The sequence below is a fragment of the Miscanthus floridulus genome, chromosome 1 (assembly GCF_019320115.1).
Source record: "Miscanthus floridulus cultivar M001 chromosome 1, ASM1932011v1, whole genome shotgun sequence".
NCBI classification, from domain to species: domain Eukaryota; kingdom Viridiplantae; phylum Streptophyta; class Magnoliopsida; order Poales; family Poaceae; genus Miscanthus; species Miscanthus floridulus.
Genome location: NC_089580.1, coordinates 34,701,910 through 34,723,861, shown reverse-complemented (window position 1 = coordinate 34,723,861; position 21,952 = coordinate 34,701,910). Strand labels below are relative to the sequence as shown.

Genomic DNA, 21,952 nt, shown 5'->3' with positions numbered 1-21,952 from the left:
CAAAGATAGGCCTGATCTGTATTGGGCCGTAGAGCTATCGAGTTTCATACGTTGCACAGGATGGGCCGAAATTGAGACAGGCCCAACATATGGACGGGCCTTTTTCTGAGGGGGAGAGAGAGGGAGACGTTGCCACGGCGCGGCGAGACTGCTGAGCCCGAGGAAACGGGAGGAGAGGAGAGAAGCAAAACGAAGCTCGCAACCACGACGGAGAGAGATGGCCTTCAGCGTCCTCTCCCCGTCCCCGCCGCCCCTTCCGCTCCCGAGCGCCACAGCCACCGCTACGGCCGCCTCGTACCTAAGCTTCTCCGGCCACGATCGCCGCCGCCGCCGCCCGCTGGAGCACGGGTGCCGCTGCGACCGTCCGCCGGAGACGGCGCTCGGCGGCAGCTCAGACCGCCGCGGCTCGTACGACGACGAGGAGGCGGCTCCAGGTCCCCTCGGCCTCGACGGAAGCAGCACGTCCTTCTCGGACCGTCGGACGGGTGAGCCGCGCAGGCTTAGCTATATCGTAATTGTAAAGCAATTCGTGTGTGTGGTAAGGAGCTGCGGATAAGAAAATTTTGGAGTGGGGGTTTGCATTGTGGTCGGAGAGAGAGGGTGAAACATGCGGTTGTCTGAGGAAGCAAGCACCAGTGGAGTGCTATGACTGAATTTTCCACAGCTAACTTCTGGAAACTTGATAAATCTGTGTTTGGGAAAGCATCGAGACCTCTGGTTTTCATTTATGCAGTTGCAGGACTTTCTTATAGTGTGTGCGGTCATCCAGAAAACATTCTGGAGACATTTCTCTACTTTGCTTGCATAGTTATAGCACCGCACCAACCTTTTTCAGTCAGTGTTTCGTCAAAAAAAAAAAAAAACTTTTCAGTCAGTGTTCTTTTTCGGAAACTTCTACTAGATAAGATAGTTGGCACTTGTCACGTGCCTTGTAGATAACACGATTCCTAATCCTAGCATAATGATAATCTCAGAATAGTGGCGCGTATCATTTGTCTAGTTTTTTTTCTTTCCTGTTTTGCTCCTTAAAGTAAGCTACCTGTAATGTTTGGATGTCAAGTAGGTTGTGCTTTCATTTTCATCACGTTATCTATTTTAGGAAGTTCAAAACCAAGATATCAAGTAACTTCGAAAGAAGAGGACACACAAAATGCAGACCACGAGGGGTGGCAAAAGTGGCAATATAGTACAGGAGGCCTTTCGAAGAGCATGTCCAAGTCAAGATACGTCAAAGTATTTGGGGTTGATTTGCCCCCTGATAATGTGGCTGTTGCTATTGTTTATTTTGTGCAAGGAGTTTTAGGCCTTTCCAGGCTTGCTGTCAGCTTCTACTTAAAAGATGATCTTCATCTTGAGCCAGCAGAGGTATGGTGGTGAAAGTCCTCTGTTTGCTTCATCCAGATACTCCATTTCAGCTTTCAATCTCCAGGCATGTGTGCCTTTGTTTCGCTGGAGCATAAGCAGTACAAGTACATCAAGTGCTTTCCCTTAGAACTCGTGTGTAAAAAAAATGTGTAACATGTCTCGGTGCAGAGATTAACTTGGTTAGTGTTTTCTAGACTGCAGTTATATCTGGGCTCTCAGCCTTGCCGTGGTTGGTCAAGCCCCTCTATGGCTTCATCAGGTTTCACCAAAATAGCGAATATCCTTCCTACCATCCCTTTCTTTCTGTATATAATATGCACTTAATTGCAATGTTGTACTCTTGCTATTTCCCTACTATACAGTGATTCCATCCCTCTCTTTGGATATCGAAGAAGGTCATACCTATTTCTATCAGGCATCCTTGGAGCACTTTCATGGAGTTTGATGGCCACTATTGTGGATGATAAATACAGTGCAGCACTCTCTATTGTCCTTGGATCGCTTGCAGTTGCCGTCTCTGATGTTGTAAGTTGGAAAATCCTTGCTTAGAATGTTTCGGTTCAACTTTTGGATTGTACCTCTCTAACATTTTCTTTATGCTTTGTTCATTCCATGGAGCTACACTGCAAAGACAGCATATAGGCTGAGGACAAGAGCATTTATGCAACCATGATGTTCTAACTATGTTTTCAACTAGTTTTTTTTTTCTCGAAAACGTAGGAGAGCTGCGCCTCATTATATTAAGAAGAATGAAAGGGGCAGAGCCCTACACCACACACCACACACAACCCCACACAAACCCAGGAATTACATTCGCGCCTGATAAAGGGCAAAGGACGACCAAACACTAGCACTAAGCTAACCACCAAAAAGAGGGGCTGTCAAGGAAGACAGACCCTTGGCTCCTGCTAGATTCCACAACCGGCGCTCTTCTCCAGCAAGGGTGAGAGCACCACCAAGGTTAGGGGTAATACCATAAAAAACGCAACGATTCCGGTGGTTCCAAAGAGTCCAAGCTCCAAGCACAATGAGAGAGTTGAGACCTTTTTGTATCAATCCACTTGTTGCTCCACTAGCCTTTTCCCACCAGCTATCAAACCGCACTGGACAGTGCAAGTTTCTATTAATAAAGCAAGGGAAAACACAATATTATAGCCCTGCGAAGCTAATCAGGGTGGGGGGTGGGGGGTGGGGGGGGGGGGGGGGGGGGGGGGAGCTAAAAAAAATTACAACAAGCTGCTGGTTGGTCAACCACACTGCATCCTAAATGCCATTATCAGAGATGCATCATTCATTCCATTATTATCTTGTTAAAAACAACTCAACTCTGTATGGGTGTCATGTGTGACAACTAATATCTATAATTTATCTAAAACATCAAAGTTTTGTATGTGTGCCTTCTGAATTCATATATGTGTTCAGCACATTTCAGGACACAAATATTTCAACTTCTGGTTTGTTTTCAAAATGTAACTGAAACAAACAATTCAGGTGGTTGATTCTATGGTGGTTGAGAGAGCTCGAGGTGAATCACAGAGTACATCTGGATCGCTCCAGTCACTATGTTGGGGATCCTCAGCCTTTGGAGGAGTTCTGAGTGCATACTTCAGTGGTTCTTTAGTGGATACTTATGGCGTAAGGTTGTGTTGCTAATAGACCTGATAACAGCCGATGAATTTTCTTGGTGTTTAAAGTTCACTGATCAGGTGTTCCCATGAATGCAGATTTGTTTTTGGTGTTACAGCACTTTTGCCACTGATGACATCTACTGTTGCAGTTCTTGTAAATGAAGAACGCTTACCTTTGGACGAATGTTCAGTCTCACTTTCAGTTTCAAGTTCAGAATTAATTGAGAGCTCTAAGCAGCGTATCATGCTGATTTGGAATTCAGTAAAGCAACCCAGCATATTCCTACCCACCTTGTTCATATTCCTTTGGCAAGCAACACCGCAATCAGACTCGGCCATGTTTTTCTTCATGTATGTTCACAGACTCATAATGTCAGCTTAATTGCTATGGACTGTTGTGTTAGATTTATTTCTGAAATCCGTAAAGTCTAATAACAGTTTTTGAGTATTCGAAACGTGACAGAAGAAAGTTTGAATTCTTGCATAGAGCAATTAATTCTGAACCTGAAACTGCTGGTGCTGGATAAGTTTGAATTCTTGCTGATAACTGCTGGTGCTGGATCTGCATCTAGCTCTGTTCTTGGATATCCAAAATTTGAACAGAAATGTTAAAATTCCCAAATCTAGTGCTGGATCTGCATCAAGCTTGTGTTGATCTTGGATAGCAGTGATTTGAACAGAAATTATTTCCTTCCATGCTAAAATTACCGACTCTAGTGCTGGGGTTCTAAGCTGATTTACTGGTACCAGAATTAGTAATGAATTGAAATTCTATATAGATTATGGTTTACTGCATAGAAAAAACTGAAAATAATTAGATTTGTTGCATGCTTCTTGGCAATGTGAATAAAATATCATATTCACCACATTTCGCTTTGTAGTAATATCTCTGTAATGAATTAATATGCTATAAGCTCAAATTTCTTTGTGCTAATTCATTATATTGCTTCATATTGCACCTAGATAGAAGCTTATACTCTAGGTACATAAAGTCAGAACTTGAACATAAAATTGGTATTGCTCTGGTATGTACATTAGAAATCTCTGTATTGACATCTCTTTGAAATGGCTGAATCTTCATATGCTATCTTCTGATGCATTTCAGCACAAATAAGCTCGGATTTACTCCAGAATTTCTAGGACGTGTTACACTTGTTACATCTGTTGCATCCTTACTGGGTATCGGAGTGTATAATTCATTTTTGAAGGAAGTTCCATTGAGGAAAATCTTTCTAGTGACAACAGTTTTAGGTTCTGCTCTTGGAATGACACAGGTCCTCTTCTGTGCTTACTTGTTCTAGTGTTGTTCCTGCAATCTATGTTTTAAAATCAAGTTTACTTGTGTATTTTTCAGGTTCTTCTTGTCACTGGGCTCAACCGGAAGCTTGGCATAAGCGACGAATGGTTCTCCATTGGGGATTCTTTGATTATCACAGTCCTTGGTCAGGTATGAAAGACTTTTGCAACAACTACATGATTCAAGAAATAACCTTGCATGCTTGGTATTTGAAGTGATATACTAATTGGAGGGAACAAACTCTAAAATTACACATTTTTTTGTCTTGTGTACTGTAATTCTGTAGGTGGTGCCAAAGGGCGCCTAGCTCAAACGGTTAGGTGACCCAGCGGCACTCCTTAGGTCCTGAGTTCGACTCCCCGTGGGAGCGAATTTCAGGCTGAGGTTAAAAAAATCTCCTCGCCCGTCCCCATGTGCCAAAGCGCAGTTATGGCCCGGCCCGGTTCTCACAGGGCAACGGATACCGCTGCGTCAGGATGGGGGCGGGGGTTCGGGGGTTTTCTCGATCTGTGTGAGAAGATCTTCTTCTTAAAGGGAAAACCCGGGGGCCGTCATAACCCCCCGCAGGTCGAGTAATTCTGTAGGTGGTATGCTGCAAAAGAGCTGTTTTTGTTCCTGTTCTTGAAAATCGACATATCAACCTAGTTTCTTTTATATGCCTACCACGCATTCTATGATTGGCACAAAAGGTGTTAATATTAAAAGAGCAGCAAAGGTGTAAATATTGAAAAATAAATAGTAAAGGCATAAATAGGAAGACTAAATTAATCGAGGCAGAATTTGAACATGGTACCAAAGTCGTACTGAAAGTTGAATATCCAAGATTTAATTATGGCATTCGCTCGTATAGTTCAGGTTTTTTTAGAAAAGGTGTATAGTTCAGGTTTAGATATGATACAATAAATTCCGTGACTTTCATAAACATTTTAAACATGAAGACATCTGGACCTGCACCGTGCTTTTGACACCTTACATAAACTTTGTGTTGTAGGCTTCCTTTATGCCTGTCCTGGTGTTGGCTGCAAAGTTGTGCCCTCCGGGAGTGGAAGCAACTTTATTTGCCACTTTGATGTCCATTTCTAACGCCGGAGGTGTTGCTGGTGGTCTGGTGGGCGCGGGTCTAACGCAGCTACTGGGAGTCAGCAGAGACAACTTTGAAAACCTTGCTCTGTTGATCGCGGTTTGCAATCTCAGTTCCCTGCTACCTCTGCCTCTTCTGGGTCTCCTGCCAGATGAATCCCCTAATGCAAATGGCTCACAAACAAAAAATGATTGATGTCCCTATATCTCCACGTGTCTTTACAAGACGAAAGGACATAGGAAATGGATATCAGACTGATTTTGACTTTGGCAGTGCAACTGACGACGTAATAAGAACATCGAAGTTGATTCCTCATCTGAAATTTAAGTGTGCCACACCATCACCATATCGGGGAGCAACTATATATATGTTGGACCAGGAAAGTTGGCTACTCTCCTTGCCGAAATATGCATGGCAGAAAGCAATTAACTGTGCTCGTGAGCACGTGTGCCTGCATTACGATCCGTCTACAAATGGGCACTGAGGTCTGAGGCTCTGCAGAATACAGGATTATTGGCTATTGTAGTTTACTAAATACGGAACGAATTAATCTGTTATTCTGGTCTGGTCCTTTGTCTAGCCACTAAAAGCTTGTAACCCTGTAGTTTATACAAAGAAAGAAAGGTTTCTGAAGATGGCATTTCCTGCGCAGTCTGGTAGAGTTTTTTTTTTAATCAAAACGGAGAGAGAACCATTGTGAGATGAAGAGCTAAGCTGACTACTTATTTGGGACAGCATGGGCCACGTCCCACGTTCGTTGAGTGCTGCCTCGGGTGCCCCACGAACTACGGGAGGATTTCAGGATTGGGGATCGGTTGGGTAGAGGAAAGGAAAAAACCTCGATGCTTTTGCGTACGTATGCTTGCTACGTGCCTGGGTGGTTTTGCAGACTTGCGACGAGCTGGACTCGGGATGGTTTTGCGTTTCGAAATCCAAGGCTTTCCTAAAACACAACAACAAATCACCACTAGTTCACCCATGTGAATAACTGAACATCATGTTTGCATCCCAGAAAAGAGAAGATATCATATTCGTTGTCCTAATTATCGCCCTTGTTAAGCTCGAGAGGAAGAAACATGTTCTTTCAGTGGAAGACCCAATTTGGGTAAACCTTCAATGAAAAAGTCAGAATGCTTCCTCCTCCCTCCGACACACAGAAACTTAAGGTAAGTTTTATTCACCTTGCTCCGTTGAAGACCAAGCACATCTGCCCCCAACTTTCATGAGATACAGCTGGGCAGGTGAGCCATCCTTCGACGGGTTGGGAAATTATTCAGCAGTCAGCCAGCACAAGACAGTTTCAGCTATCCCACTAACAGCTTTACAACAGCAGTGGATGCCCAAACTATGTCCTAGCAACTAAACAAGGATGTGTCTAAATCCCCTGTCCTAAAATTTAGCCAACTCCTTTCCAAGTAATACAACAAACAATTCAACAACGGAATATAAATTCAGGGGGGGGGGGGGGGGGGGGGGGGGGGGGGGGATACATGGAAACCCTCTGCTGCTATCACCAAGAGCCTGCATTCTCTCCTTGTAGCAGGATGGCCATGCACATTAAACTTGGCATGTGGATTTCCAGGAACTCAGCAACCCAGTTACGCTGCAGATTCTTCCTGTTTACCTGACTCTGACAAACCATTACCATTAGTAGCTTGAGTTTTGGCACGGTATACCTTGGTAGTAGCCTGCTGTCTCTTATCCTGTTGCAATCTTGGGTTATCCTGCTTAGGCTGTCTATCCGGGGCTGTCCTTGGATCGTGTTTTGCAGGTACACCCATGTGACTTCCACTTGGTTGCTTCCCAATCCAGTTACTGGGAGGTAATGGTGGTGGAACCCCATTTACAGGTCTCTGCTGCGGGAATCCCCCAGTTTGGAAAGGTCGCTGAGGTATAAAACTGATGTTCTGCATAGGCCGCTGGGCTGGGGGTCCGGCAAAGTGATTAGGATGTGGTTGATTGGGCCAGTACCCGGAATTCTGCATCCTGTTATTTTGATGAGGCCTTGGCCCTTCTTGGATTGTCAATTTTGACATTGATGCACGGATACCAGCATCATGACTTCGTGAGTTTGGCCGTTCTAGTATCCGCATTGGCTGTTTGTTAACTTGAGAATCACCAAAGAACTGAGGGTGAGGGTTTGGAACACTTCTAGACATGTGTGCATGGTATGGATTATCCATAAAACCCCTCTCATACCCCAATGGTCCAGCAGGCCTTGGTCTGTTTCCAGGGCCATAGGGTGCACCCCTGTATGGCATATCAAGTAACCCAGCAGCATTGCCAGATTTGATCTGGAGGGAGTTTTTCACCAGACGGTGTGCAGCTTCTCCTAAGAGAGAACCAGAAAGGGCTCCAGAAACCTGAGGCCTGTAAATGGAAAGAAATCATGATGGTGCAAACAGATTACCCAATTGGTCAGGCTACAAAAACAGGGTAAGCTAGTCAGGATGAAGTAAAAGTGTGTTGATCTAAATTTGCAAAACAGTGCACAGCTTATATAGTATTTCATTTAAAGTGGATACCCAGACTCCTATAGTTCCTGAATACTCTCTAGTGGAAGTGGAAGTACTCTGCAAAAGCATTATGACATATTAATCATACCTTTCTCTTGCTTGTCGACGACTATTATCTTCATGCCACAACACAGGAAAGGGTTTGAAATCACTAGGTTTCAGTATCTACAAAATGGAACACTTGTTGGGCCATGAATTTATCTTTAAACTGCTTATAGCAAACCAACATCGAAATCGATAAAAACGAAATACCACATATACTTCAATTGATAATGATAACATATACTTATATAAAGGTCATAACAGTGCAAACATGGATAATAAGAGAGCCAGGTAATTAAAAGATAGCATCATCACAAAAGAAAATATTATGCTTCTGTTCAAAGGCGGAGCTTTGTTGTGGCCAAAGGTGGCCATGGCCCCCTCTGCCATTAGAAATTACCTTAAGTGAACACTAAACTTTATGATTTTTGAAAACAAGCGATCTGTTTTTCTCTCCTGGGTTGATTCATGTGCATAGTGGTTCTTTGTTTTTCTTCTTGTTCTAGCCTCGCTCGGGCTTAGCTGAAGTGTTTTCCTTTCGTTTTGTGCAGTGGTTGTTTTTATGGTTTACTAAATCTAACAGTGGGGGAGCCCCTTTTGTTTTCTTGGTTAAAAAAACACACACTAAACTTCACACCCTACATGCTTGGTAACAAAAACACTAAATAGAGTAAGTTATGGGCTTAGTTTCTAAACTGGTGATGTCAAAAAGGCTGAACTATACGTAAGGGGCTTTATTCTTTTATATATATATATATATATATATATATATATATATATATATATATATATATATATATATATATATATATATATATATATATATATATATATATTATGTTCACACTTTCATCTCTCCAAGAATTATATGCACCAAAATGCACATTGGGTGCAGGGCCAACAAAAATACCTTCGCGGGTATGATGACCCCCACTGGAGGCTCTGGGATGTGTTTGTGATACTGAGGATTAAGATAGGTAGCATTCCTGAAAAATAATAGAAAAAAAATTATATATATGTAGTGCTAGTAGATTTAAAGGGTGGCTTTTAGTTTACAATATGCCTTTACACGATAAGATGCTTACAAAACTCTGTTCTGAGCAATGCCATTGAACCCCCTAACTGGAGAAGTTACAGTGACATTATACCAGTTCCTTTCAGATAAACATAGGAATCCATTCATTCCACCACTGCATACAGCAACACAGTAAACAAATGCCGAGTGAAAAATAATCCAAATCAATGTATCTAGCATTTCTACCAACCTAACAGCAGGCTGAATGGGAATAACATAAGGGTCTGTTCTTGATAGGTGGTAGTAGTTCTGATACAGGAACATAATCTGAGAGGTCAATGGATGAGTATCTCTAACATAAATTATGTCAAACATAGTCCTGTTCCTGAATTTCTCTTCTTCCTGTGAAAGAGCAAAATAAAGCTCAGCCAAAATGAAAGTAACAAGCCCAGATGGTTAAAAAATAAGGATTGTAACATAAACATACTGTCAAAGTATCTTCAAGTTTTCTTGTCTCCACAAGCAGACGCATTTCATCAATAAAAGGCAATTTTGCAACACCCTGGGCAAAAGAGAACATAAATATTTCTACATAACACAATCAGTAGCCAGAAAGAAGAATGATTTATCCATTTGCATTACCTGCCATGCAAAACGTTTCCCATTCATGTCTATCTCAAAATCTGCAGGTGCAGCACAAGGCTTTAGAAGCAATGAATAAATATGATTTTATCGATACACAATCACCCTATGCATGGGGCAGTTTTGAGGTACTTTTATTTTGCTTTGCAAAATAGGTGGTGGTACCTTTGGGATAGAAAGACTTCAATGGTGAATCTGGATCAGCCATCAAATCCCCATAGTATTTTGGCAGTGCATTGGAGCTACAGAAGAATAAATAGTGGACATCTCAGAACTCATTGTATTTGACATTCTTTCCATTTGAACATGGAACGGATTCATTTGCATCAGGGGTAGCAGACCTTGCAGCTGGTAGTGTTCCCATTAGTTGATCAAATGGCTTGAAAGGTTGACCCAAGAAAAAGGTTATTTCCAATTCAGACAAGCCTTTTAGATCAGATGCAAAAGGCGCATAATGATAGGGATAGAACCTGACATGTGGATGAAAAGCCACAGTTAACTTTTGATCTAAAGAAGAAGAGCACATGTGCTGCTGAGAAGAGCATGTCAACACTATTGCTTAGGTAGGCATGTTGGTTATGGCAGAGGTAAAAATGGTTTGTCACATTATTGATTTATGTAAAACAGTGAACCCTGAATGTCAGTAAATTGCCATCAACGCATAAGCAACACAGAACAATATCAGGAAACAGGCACTAGTCACTTAAGACATGAGCCATATCTAACTGCACCGCCTATTGGAGATTCCACAACTGCAGCATAGCTTGTTGCATGGCAGACAATACCAGAGGTTTTTGTTCTTCAGTCATAAAATTTGGTTTGCAAGTCGTAAATAGAAGAGGATGTTGACATGATCATACTGGACTATCACTTTTATATAATTATGAGTTGTGGAACAAGAACCAATTGATCTTGTGCAGAATTACAGCATATGGTTTCGATGAAATCTAGAGGTCCAAATTTGGGTCATCTAGTTACCATAAATTTAGATCTTAGACGCATATCTTGTATCTGTTTGTGGAGTTAAGAAACTTTAAGAGGACCTACCAAAAGTGGGCATAATGTTTTACGTCAAAGATAGTGGAGAATAATACTTTAGCATTCAATCAAGTGATGTTTTATCTTCCACAGGAAATGTGATAGCAAATTCTCACAGTAGACGGTCAATATTTACCTACCACTGCCATGAACAAACACCTTGATAGTAGTATCTCATAACCCAACAAAGACCTTCCACATATTTCTGGACCTGAAATATGCATAGATAATAGACAAATAAAGACAAACGAGACCAATGTTGACAGCAAATGGCAACCGAATAGCAGTAGCCAGTATGAGTATACCACCTATCCCTACCACAGAATGAAAGATAACATTAAAACAACAACAAAGCCTTTATCCCAAACAAGTTGGGGTAGGCTAGAGATTAAACCCAACATGAACCAAAGAAAAGGATTGTGGTGTTTTTTTTTTTTAAAAAAAAGGAGTTGTAAGTAGGCCATGGCTCTGGTATGTGGATTGTAAAATGTAAATTCACTTTGCATGCTACTACAATCTTTTATTTGGGTTTCATATGGTGGCTGGATTTTTCGTACGGCTCATCCAGCCTCATGAATCATGACCCTCCTTTCCCCTGACTTGGGACCAGTATTTTTAAACAGGATAGATAGAAATAAAAAAAATCCAAAATCACTTTGGGTGTGAGTAATTTATAGTAGGTTGAGACCAACTCACAAAACCAAACTAAAAGCATTTAAATCAAGTCAAGTTTCTGCCCTAAGCAAAGCCAGATCAACCTTATTAGCATATTGGGCAAATTGATCATGCAACAAACACGTCAAAACAGCTGGCTGATTGTTCCAGCCTGTGAAGTGTTAGGAAATGTAGATTATTGACTATTGTTGCGAGGCCAAAAGAGGCATCTCGATGGTGGACTCAGTCCATAATTATTTCCAACACAAAACCATCAATATTAGTCCAGTTATTAATTGTAAGTTGTAGCTGTTTATGTTGTCAAGGGGCAACATTCAGAACCTGGTTGTTGGGTATTTATTATCTGGCAAACCGTTCATATATGATATATCCACTGTCAATTTTTCAGCAGTAACATTTGGGCATTGAGTTAGAAGTTGCTGCGATTCCACAAATCAAGATGGTGCCTGTCAAGAAAACTCACAACATCTCTCCGAACTTGATCAATGGGTTTCCGAACTTGATCAATGGGTTTTGACTCCGCCTCTTCTTTAAACTTCTCAGCATAATAACGCTCCCTGTATCCTGGCTCTCCTAACTTCACCTGAAGGAAGAAATAGAACAAGGGACAACCAACGATTTGAATACTTCCTTACAGTTATTAGAGACATCGGACATTACTGAACAAACATATTCGGACAGTTCACAGGACAAAAAAATATACCTTATCCACATATTGATTCTCCTCAGAATTCTCTCTGTGTATTCTATGCTTCTCTTCATTGTTCTCGCGTGCCTGCAGTTTACCAATCAGAAGTTAATTTGTCTTCTAAGATAGCAATATCAATGCAAAGATCTAACTAACAAGCTTTTGTGGTTGTACATTTTAAGTATTAACACATACAGTAAGGTTCAAATGGCATAAATTTTCAAATTATTTGGAAATGTATACTCAAGTGGAAGTTGAAATTCATTCCTATTGAGAAGTTCACTGAAAAGGAATTAGTCATTTTTTAAAAGGCATCAACGCTATGGTATCTTAACATGCTCATATCATGTTAAAAAATGAAGTTGCACAATAAGCATATCATTATAGCATAAGATGATTGGCCTACTAAGATTATTAGAATCACTACTATAAAATGATTTCACAATCTTCACCATGATCATATATTTGCATGCATAAAGTATATGTAGGAATACAGAAATCAATAAAGACATTGGATGAAGACCAGCTAGGAATTACCTGTTGAATGCGTGCTCGTTTCTGGAAAATTTGTTCTTCATTGACCGCAACAGACTGGATGAAATGTTCCACTCGGTCCAATATAACCTTTTCATTAGAATGGAGAAAATGTCAAGATTTCAGGCCTTGACCCCATGTAAAAGGAAAAAAAAGGAAATCCGTGCATTCGGCAGAGCAACAACTACTGCTGAATGATGAGACCGAAGGTTTTACTTATGATTTTATGAGTCATCATAAACCAAACTTTCACTTGTGGACACTTGATCTGAGCATTACATCAGAGAATGAAGAGGGGCTTTCTCCCAAATGGCTTAAATTGTCAAGTGGTGGGCATAATAAACTATCTTATACATGTATGCTATTGAGCAACATGATATCCAGAGGGGCAGACTAAACAAGGAAGGAACATTCAACCACAGATGATGTATGACGAACCGTAACAAACATACTTGCCAAACACAGTAAAGCCACCTGGTACTTTAGTAAAAATATCGGATCCATCTTCCTACATTCTAGAAACAGTTTCTTTTTTCACAGGCAATGGTACAATAGCAAATGTCCATAGGTCCCAATCCCATAACTCATCAGGCGAAAATGGGTATGAAGTTCAATTTGGTCTACAGTCAACTTGAGTAATGTTACTGTGATTTCTATAATTCACTGGATCCTACCAACCATATTCCACGCATTGCATTTTAAACCAATATGTACATAATACCAAATTTGCTGCATTTTAAACCAATATGGTAACATAATACAAAATTTGCAAATTGATGGGATCGGTACCATTTAGCTTATGTAGTGTTAACGTTCTGACACAAAACAGATGACAGGATAACCATGAAGAGAGAATTCCTATCTAAATTGGTTTCCCTAAATAGTAGTATGATTACACACTATTAATATATCAAACATCATAGTGTGCATCACATGGTTAAAGAAAGCCAATAGTTCACTATAAAGCTGACTACAGGACTAGTTTCCTACATTTTGTAAGTATTGAGTATTTGCCGCCACAAAAAACGTTGCAATTGCATGGCTTCAAAGTTCAAACAATACAACAATTTGCATCTGATAAACCTTACCTCACCCCCGTCAGTTAGGTAACCACCCATTGATGCGAACTCCGACCTGTAGATACTCATGAGAAGATTAATGGCACCCTACAGAATACAGCAATTAATCACAGTTATGAACAAATCATCTTGGAAGTAAAATAAAGATGGATGCTTTCGATCAACACACCTCACGAATTTCCAAAGTTGGCATGTGAGGAAGAAAGTCATTGCCAACAAAGAAACACATAAACACAAAATCATCAATAAGACGTTCAAAGTTTATCTTGAAGGGAGCATCTACAATTTCCAAATCCTTTGCCAGGTATTCACGCAACACCCATATGTTAAGAAACTGTCAACAGGAAAATATTCACACAGTGAATCAACATCAACAAGAGTAAAAGATGAATAACAAACAACATATCTGAAGCAAATTTACTGGATCAAAATGGTTATATAGTTTCAGAGTACCTGGTACTTCTTTTTATGAATAGGAGGTAGCTCCACAGAATTATCAGGCTGACTAGGACCTCTGCATTCAGCAGCCAAATGCCCAACTTGACCACAAAGAAAACATTTTTCTTGTTGCCCTGGCATGGAGATCACCTGTAAAGTCAGTTGAATTCTGTAATTACGGGATTACTCCTAAATTACCATGTAGAGGACAAAATTAGGGTCCAGAACTTGGCCCTAGCTAGATGTGTATAAAACTATAAATATACATATACTTTCCAACAAAGAACAATAAGAAGTTTTACCTCTCTTAAAATTGAGAAGTGGACCTCGTGAGTTGCTAGAGCAAGCATAATCAAATCAGCATCCTGGAGAATAGAGTGGGTAACGTGTATCACAGATTTAGCTTAAACAGAAACCACTAGTAGTTTAAAAATGAAGTAAACTTACCAGGCCATATAAGCAATGGCGCGTATTGGGATCAAAGCCAGGAAGATTGCGCTGCAGGCGGATGTATGACATAATTTTGTGCTCTCCCTCTCCAGGGACATTGGAATCAGACAATATTATCTTGAAAAATACACACAGTGCAGATCTCAGTTAGTACCTAACTAGGATTGAGAACAAATTTACAATTCCAAGCCAGCATAGTAAACACCTTGACAGACTGCCATCCAAGCGTGTGATTCAGCCTCAACTGTATGTAGTACTGAAGCGCCGTAGATAGTACATACATGAACTGTGTCCCTGGAGTAATGACATTGGAGTCGATTGCCTCTGACTTCTCCTTCTGGGCTAGAGTCCTACCCTCTGCCTCAAACTCCTTCCTCAGCCTCTCCTCCTCCGCTGCCTGAACAAAGTAAACGCAACATGAGAAAACAGCTGCCACAACCTGAACAAGCCAAACAACCACAGCAACTGTAGCCTTACCGCATCAGCCGCGTCCTTAGCAGCCCGGAATCGCCTGGACCTCTGCTGATTCATCTTTGCCCTTGGAGCAACACCGTCTACGTGACAAAAAATTGACCGACCTTGTTACTCAGAGCAACACCGTCTATACGTGACAAAGTAGCAGTACTGTATCAGCGTACTGTAGCAGCGACTCACCAATGGCCATGTAGAGGAGCTTCCTGGGGCGGACGAGGCCGAAGAGGTGGTCGATGTAATCAAAAATCGACTTGAACACCTCGTCGTAGGTGGCGGGGGCAGGCTGCAGGGAGGAAAACCGAGGCCGTGAGATCGAGAGCTAAGCAAACACTGGGTAGGGATTCCGGGGGTGCGGAATCGAACGGGCAGGACCGAATGCGTACCCGACCCTCGGGGTGGAAGCAGGGGTGGATGATGCCATTCATGTCGAGGTAGAGGTTGTCGAACTCGAGGCCGTTGGGGTTGGGGCGGCATAGGTCAACGGGGACGAAGGCGCCGGGCTCGAGCTCCACGGGCTCCTCCTCCTCCGCGTCCGACACCGTCAGCGGGTAGCGGTCCGCCAGCCACCGGTAGAACGCCGGGACTCCCATCTCCGACCGACCTGCTCTGCGGCCGGATCTCCTCCTTGCTCTGGCCTCCCTCTCGCGGGGCGGCGCTTCTAGGAACTCCTAGCGCCGCAGTGGCGTGCGGTGGTTGCTGCCTCCCCTTTGGTTCGATCTGGAGGGACGGAGGAAGGGTGAGGCCTGCGGGGGGCGGGGGGGCGATGGCCTGGAGTCGCGCGTGCGTGCGGGCGGGTTGGGCTTCCGTCTCGGCCACTGCGGCCTGGTAACTGTATGGCTTTTAGCCCGATCCGGGAAGGCTGATGATGGGCTGCAATAAGGGCCCGTTTGGATGTTTTAGAGCAACTCCAAGAGAAGATATTTGTAAATGTAAAGTATATCGCATGCTCAAACACGCCATTAGATGCTATGAGCAGCGCGTGCGGAGTGAGCAGTTAGAATCCTATTTGCCAGGGCCTCGTTTAGTTGGCGAAATTCTTTAAAAAATAGTATTGTAGCACTTTCGTTGTTATTTGGCAATTAGTGTCCAATCATAGTTTAATTAGGCTTAAAAGATTCGTCTCGTGAATTTCGTCTAAACTGTGTAATTAGTTTTATTTTTTATTTATATTTAATGCTTCATGTATGTGTCTAAAGATTCGATGTGACGGAAAATCTTGAAAAATTTTGTAAAATTTCGGGAACTAAACCAGCATTAGGAGTACTAGCAAAGTGGTTGTGTTGTGACCTGCCAGTTTTGGACCGATCTGTTCTGTTTGGAGTTGTTGTAATATTGTCTTATATTGATGCTTGAATCCACTTTATTTTGGGTCCATGCTTTGTTTAAATTTAAGGAAGGGTGGTGGAAAAATGGCTGCCCTCCTTTCACTATGTACTGTTGGCTTCACTGTTTCAGTGGTTCATTTTGGGGTTTTTTCCCCAAAACTCTGAGTAGCCGGAAGCACGGGTTGTGCACGAAAATGTAGGGCTGAGATTTAGTAGATTTCTAATCTAGTAAAGTGGTTTAACAGCAGCTTATTTGTTTGTACTGCAGTGTGGTCATTAGTGGTTGCAATTTCTTTCAATGTGAACTTTTTTATTCAAATACATAGCATGTTCGCCTGGTCGTATTTGGCTTATAAGCCATGGCTTATCAGCCAACGAACAGTATTTTTCTCCCACACCAAATCAGCCAACCATACTTTCAGCCATGGCTTATAAGCCAAACCAGCCCAAACGAACAGGGCGCATATGCCGTCACATGTTCACAGCTTTTACCCCCTCTCTCCGCTTTAAACTCGTCGCCTTGCGCACGGCCAGCCGGTCACCCGTTCCATCTTTTGCCGTTTCGGGCAACCGGGCCGCTGCGACTGCGACCGGCCGCGCCACGGAAACCCCCCAGCACCAAACCAACCAGCAGCAACGCCTGCCCCCACCACCTCACCGCGTCCGACCCCCATCGCGTGCCGCCGTGCGTGGTGCACTGTACCTGTCATCTGATTGTAGCCGGTGGGGCACGTGGCGGGCCTCCTGCAGCCGGGAGAAGCTGCTGGGAAGGTGCCGGTGAGAGGCGGACGGGCGGACGAATTCTGGAGGAGGATGCATGGGTCGGACTTTGGAGACTGGGCGGGGGTGGGCACAGCGTCCTCACCGTTTTCGTCGCGTTCCAGTCTTCTCCGACCTACGACTGACGAGCTCTCGTTTAGCTGCTCCTGTGTCAGGGATGCTGGCCGGTGGGGCTGGGTGCCAGCATGGGAGCGCTAGGCCCGTGTGTCAGGGGACGGGGTTAGGTAGCCGTCTACGCGCGTGTTTAGTTCCCACCCCAAATTCTCAAAAAGTGATACAGTAGTCTTCACATCGAATCTTGCGATACGTGCATGGAGCATTAAATGTAGACGAAAAAAAACTAATTACACAGTTGAGTTGAAAATTACGAGACGAACTTTTTAAGCCTAATTAGTCCATGATTAAACACTATTTACCAAATAAAAACGAAAATACTACAATAGCCCAAATTACCAAATTCAGGGAATAAACACGCTCTACTCCGTAGGATCTAGGGCGTGGGAGCAAGCGGAGCTTCAGCCTGCAAAAACGTAGGAGGAGGGCGGGGACTGGGGAGAGTGGGACCCGCGTATCGTCCTTGGCAGGCGAGCGGCGAGGTGTCGGTTAGTGATGACGTCACAGGGATAAGCATGGCCAACTGGCCAGGTGCATTGTTTGTACGGTTGTGTCTGCATAAATGCAGAGACGGACGGACCTGATGGGTAGCTTCCAGGTGTAGGCAGCCTGCTGTTCTAATTTCTGTTTGTTCCTCGTGTCCCCGTGAAAATAAATTAACTAAGCGCCTGTTTAGATTCTAAAAATTTTTGCGTAGTATCCGTCATATCAAATCTTGCGGCACATGTATAAGTACTAAATGTAGATAAAAAAAAACTAATTACACAGTTGGGTGAGAAATCGCAAGACGAAACTTTCGAACCTAATTAGTCCATAATTAGACACTAATTGCTAAATACAAACGAAAGTGCTGCATTAGCCCAAACCAAAAATTTTTGGATCTAAACGCACCCTAAAGCTATGCCCGTTTTGCAACTTGTTGTCAACTTGTCATTACTGTATGTGTACATATACGGACTCACTTCATGGTATGACAAATAAACTTAACTCTGTAATTAAAGTGTGCCCTCTTTATTTTCTTGGTTGGAGAAGACGGTGACCATGAGGGTCAATATAATTGAGCTGACGGAAATTAAATAGTTTGGCGATTTTACGATCGCCCCATCGGATGGATTATCGGAGAAAACAGGAGGGGAGAACTAGGACAACCAACTTTTTGGTAAGTTGCATTACTCCCTCCGGGCAGGTTTGTCAGGCGAGAACGGTAATTAAAGTTTTAGTAAGTCGCAGCAATACAATTGTGAATTTAGATCCTGTCTAGATCCATCTACATCTACATCTACATCTACATCTATATCTACATCTACATCTACATCTACACTACCCTATAATACATCACTTAGAATAAATCTACAGCCACACAATAAATGTCTGCTCCACAGTCATGACCTATGCTATATCCACACCCATGAATACACCCAGAAAATATAACACCATCAAAACGGATGCATCAGATTATCTCTTAGCTATTCTCTTTCATTACTCATCCAAATCCGACGGCTCACGTTTAGTGTGTCTGCCCTCAATCGATCAAATCCCTGGGCCAGAATTGCGCGTCAACCTCCTCGTCGCGCCAGCGCCCGAGGAAAGACCCAAGACGCTCGCCGCCACTAATCACGCGCGCTGACGGTGGAGCCTGCCACTCCCCATCACCCGTTGCTTGCCGCGGATGCCGCGCGGTCCGACGTTGCTCCCGAGCCCGAGCAGCCTCCTCGCCTCATCTTCTAAGTCGCCTCCCACGCTCCCATCTCTCTCGACGAGGTTCGCCATCGCCAGCATTCCCATTCGCCCTCTCCTCCTCCTTTCCACCTCCGCAAACCCTAGCCGCGGACCCCTCCAATCCGCTACCAGCATCCGAATCGCGGCCCCAATCGAGCTAGGGCTCGCCAATTTCTGACTGGGCCCATAGGAGGGAGGAGGAGAGGAACGAGAAGATCATTCGGGGGATCGCTCAACCACCGCGCGTGACCTCACCCCTCAGGAGCCAACGGCGGTACCCCGCTCCCTACGCCCGCCTCATCGATCCCTCAGGTTGGTTGCCCTTTTTTTTCTTCCAACATTTGTACCATGCGGATCCTCTTATTCGTCCCGTTTCAAGCGCTGATGCGGTCAATCCGCTTGGGAGGGGTAGATAATATGTGCTGCGTCGCGATCGTCGATTCCATTCATGTGAGTCCATCTGATTTCGCTGGGTCCTAGATGTTGGTTTTACACCTCGATTGGTCCCTGCAATCGTCGATTCCATTCATGTGAGTGCGTTTGATTTTGCTAGGTCCCAGATGTTAGTCTCACGCCTCGATTGATCACTACTGTGGGTTAAATTCTGTAGGCATCTCTAGGTCCGAAATGTATTTTTCATCTTATGTAATATAGAAAAAAGCCAGAATAAGACAATGTGTGTACCAATTTTTGGACCGTCATTTTCCAGTCATGTATTTGAATTCAGTGACTGTCTTTTTCCCTACCTTATTAACTTTGCTAGGAAATGCATGGTTTTGGTATGTGATGCTTCTAACAAGGCAATATCGTATCCCTGCTTGTTGCTGGCTTGCTGCAGACCATTATCGCACAGCAGGAGGAGAACGGTGCTGGCAGGACACCACATCGCGAAGAGGCCATGTGGGCAGTGGACAGAGGCAGTGTGATTTTGCTTAGTAGGTAAATAAGCAATCTGTACACAATCAGTAGATGTGACCATTCCCTATACTTTGTCCAACAGATTACATTGCTTGCAAAACAGGTAGTTCATAAACAAGTTGAGCCCTAAGATGCCCTACATTATTAAATTTCATATTCACCACTCCCACGGGCCACTACAAGGCAACGATGGCTTATGAAACCATCGAGAAGCTACTTAAATCGGAACATTGGCTACCATTCAGTATATAAATGTGTCATCCATGGAACATTGGCCACCATTCAGTATCTAAATTTTTGGCCATGTAAATTTGTTTCATAGTTTTAATCTTCAAGGTTTTTGTTTTAGTCTATGTTGACAGACTCTTTTAGCCTGTGTTAGATTCAGCTTGACAGGCACTAATTGTAGTTCTTTTCAGTTAACTGAAGCAATTCTATAGTGAACTACGAACGTACAGCTGCACTAACATGTTTTTCCCAAATAACATCAGGTAGATGCTCCTCTGTATTGCAATTTTTTTATTCAGATTACTAAGCCATGCTAATATGTTGGTAAATAAACCATCAACTAGCAGCTGGTCTATTGTGTATTTTCCCCCCAAGATATCTGAACCATGCTATGAAATACAATCAGCTAGATGCTCCTCTGTAATGAAGTTTTTTTTCAGATTACCGAACCATGCTAATACATGTTTTCAGAATCATGATAACTGAAACATACATTTATGACTTCAAAACAGTCTATTCGTTAGGCTTCTAACAGCTCACCGATTTATGCCTTAAAACAGCTGTCTCAACACATGCTTTGCTTACTGAAACTGTTTTCTTCTTTTCAGACTCATGAACAATTGTCTTGAATGGTTCAATAGAGGTAACACCTATTTCAGAGTAATCATTGAGATTAATTCAAGACAATTCTTTTACCCTGCAGTGTGGCTAGGTGTTCCCACTGTCAATGGCAAGTGGACCATGCCCAGATGACGCTCTCGCGAATGCTGAGGTGGGCACGTGGGGTCACCGCCATCGAGCCCATCGGTGTTGACGGAACCTCGGCTAGGAGGCACTCAAGGGCAATCGATTCAGCCATGATGTTGAGGTATTCAGCGCGTGCTGGAGCATGATGTTTTCTTCTACGTCCTCTATGTATGTTCTCTGATCCTCTCTCGACTAGCTTAATTCATGCACATACTGCATATGCAATCAGAAACCTTGTCATATCTTCTGTTCAGTGAACCAGAAAGGCCAAGTTGAAAAGCCTACAGGGAGGAATCGATGTACTTTTGCAAAATGGATGAAAGTCAGTGCAAATGGAAATGGAGTTGATGTGTCAATCCTTGAGATAGCAAATGGAGTTTTCAGGTAATTTTCTTCTCATATCATGTACATATTCTCTATGCAGATTTTGAAATAGGTGATGTAATTCTTAATTTTGACACCTTTTTCAGGTCAAGGCAACCAATGGTGATACTGCCCTGTGTGGTGCAGATTTACATGGTTCACTGCTTGACTATCTGAGCGAGGCCGGGTTAGCACTGGAAAGGCTTAGGGAAGCTGCTAAGAAGGCAAAGGGCCCAGGGATGAGTTTTCCTCCACTATGCATACTGAGAAATATTAGCAAAACTAGAATACTCTGGAAATTGTCTCTGAGGAAATTGTAAATTGTTTTCTCGAAATGTGTTTCATGTATGATTAACGACTGTGTATTTTCCTTTGCCAGTTCTACTTAGTGACCTGTAATTATTAACACTTTGGGGGAATTTCAAATCACCTTTGTAAGCTGATCCGTTGCTCTTTCCATCCATCTTCATGCCTACTTGCTTGCTATAATACCTTTTCTATAAATCACAGTTTCCTTCGTGCTAATGAGCCATAATACTCTCCTCTCGTGTACACTTATTAAATGTACCAAACTCCAAGAGCATACTTCATTAATGGAAGTGTAAATTTATCTTTATAGCTTTTATCACCAAATCAATTGTAAGTATAGTTTCGGTAGCGTTAGCACGGGCAATATACTAGTATCTATTAGTGCTAATGGTTAAGTGGGCTACTACGCCTAGTCAAGCACACCGCCTATGCATATAGGACCGGCTGTAGCCTATAGCCTCCAAACATAGCTAGAATTTTGTAACAT

The 21,952-nt window shown here is 42.9% G+C and overlaps 2 protein-coding genes and 1 long non-coding RNA gene across 6 annotated transcripts; 2 read left to right on the top strand and 1 right to left on the bottom strand.

Annotated features, from left to right (window-relative positions):
• Positions 1 to 118: 118 nt before the first annotated feature.
• LOC136479198 (folate-biopterin transporter 1, chloroplastic-like) lies at positions 119 to 6,004 on the top strand. Its single transcript, XM_066477163.1, has 9 exons — positions 119 to 485; positions 1,100 to 1,365; positions 1,560 to 1,624; positions 1,728 to 1,890; positions 2,857 to 3,005; positions 3,090 to 3,344; positions 4,099 to 4,267; positions 4,348 to 4,440; positions 5,282 to 6,004. The coding sequence occupies exons 1-9, from the start codon at positions 218 to 220 to the stop codon at positions 5,564 to 5,566; spliced, it is 1,713 nt and encodes a 570-aa protein (XP_066333260.1). The 5' UTR covers positions 119 to 217; the 3' UTR covers positions 5,567 to 6,004.
• Positions 6,005 to 6,855: 851 nt separating this feature from the next.
• On the bottom strand, positions 6,856 to 15,709 carry LOC136479048 (5'-3' exoribonuclease 4). Of its 2 annotated transcripts, XM_066477099.1 has the most exons (22): positions 15,346 to 15,708; positions 15,143 to 15,245; positions 14,966 to 15,042; positions 14,694 to 14,885; positions 14,486 to 14,605; positions 14,341 to 14,403; positions 14,054 to 14,188; positions 13,770 to 13,934; positions 13,610 to 13,687; positions 12,525 to 12,611; positions 12,003 to 12,074; positions 11,763 to 11,882; positions 10,765 to 10,835; positions 9,928 to 10,056; positions 9,752 to 9,828; positions 9,587 to 9,627; positions 9,432 to 9,506; positions 9,195 to 9,346; positions 9,015 to 9,119; positions 8,840 to 8,915; positions 7,976 to 8,052; positions 6,856 to 7,741 (listed from the first exon to the last, which is right to left on the bottom strand). In XM_066477099.1, exons 1-22 carry the CDS (start codon positions 15,550 to 15,552, stop codon positions 6,970 to 6,972), a joined length of 2,994 nt encoding a protein of 997 aa, XP_066333196.1. In that variant the 5' UTR covers positions 15,553 to 15,708; the 3' UTR covers positions 6,856 to 6,969. The 2 variants fall into 2 exon arrangements, with proteins under 2 accessions (XP_066333196.1, XP_066333153.1); XM_066477056.1 differs by having other exon boundaries at positions 9,015 to 9,346; positions 15,346 to 15,709.
• Positions 15,710 to 18,772: 3,063 nt separating this feature from the next.
• Positions 18,773 to 21,668, top strand: LOC136478320 (uncharacterized). Of its 3 annotated transcripts, none has more exons than XR_010764238.1 (6): positions 18,773 to 19,212; positions 19,739 to 19,839; positions 19,922 to 20,123; positions 20,750 to 20,961; positions 21,048 to 21,177; positions 21,264 to 21,668. It is a non-coding gene; the product is annotated as an uncharacterized lncRNA (long non-coding RNA). The 3 variants fall into 3 exon arrangements; XR_010764236.1 differs by having other exon boundaries at positions 19,922 to 20,309; XR_010764237.1 differs by having other exon boundaries at positions 19,922 to 20,689; positions 20,759 to 20,961.
• Positions 21,669 to 21,952: the final 284 nt, after the last annotated feature.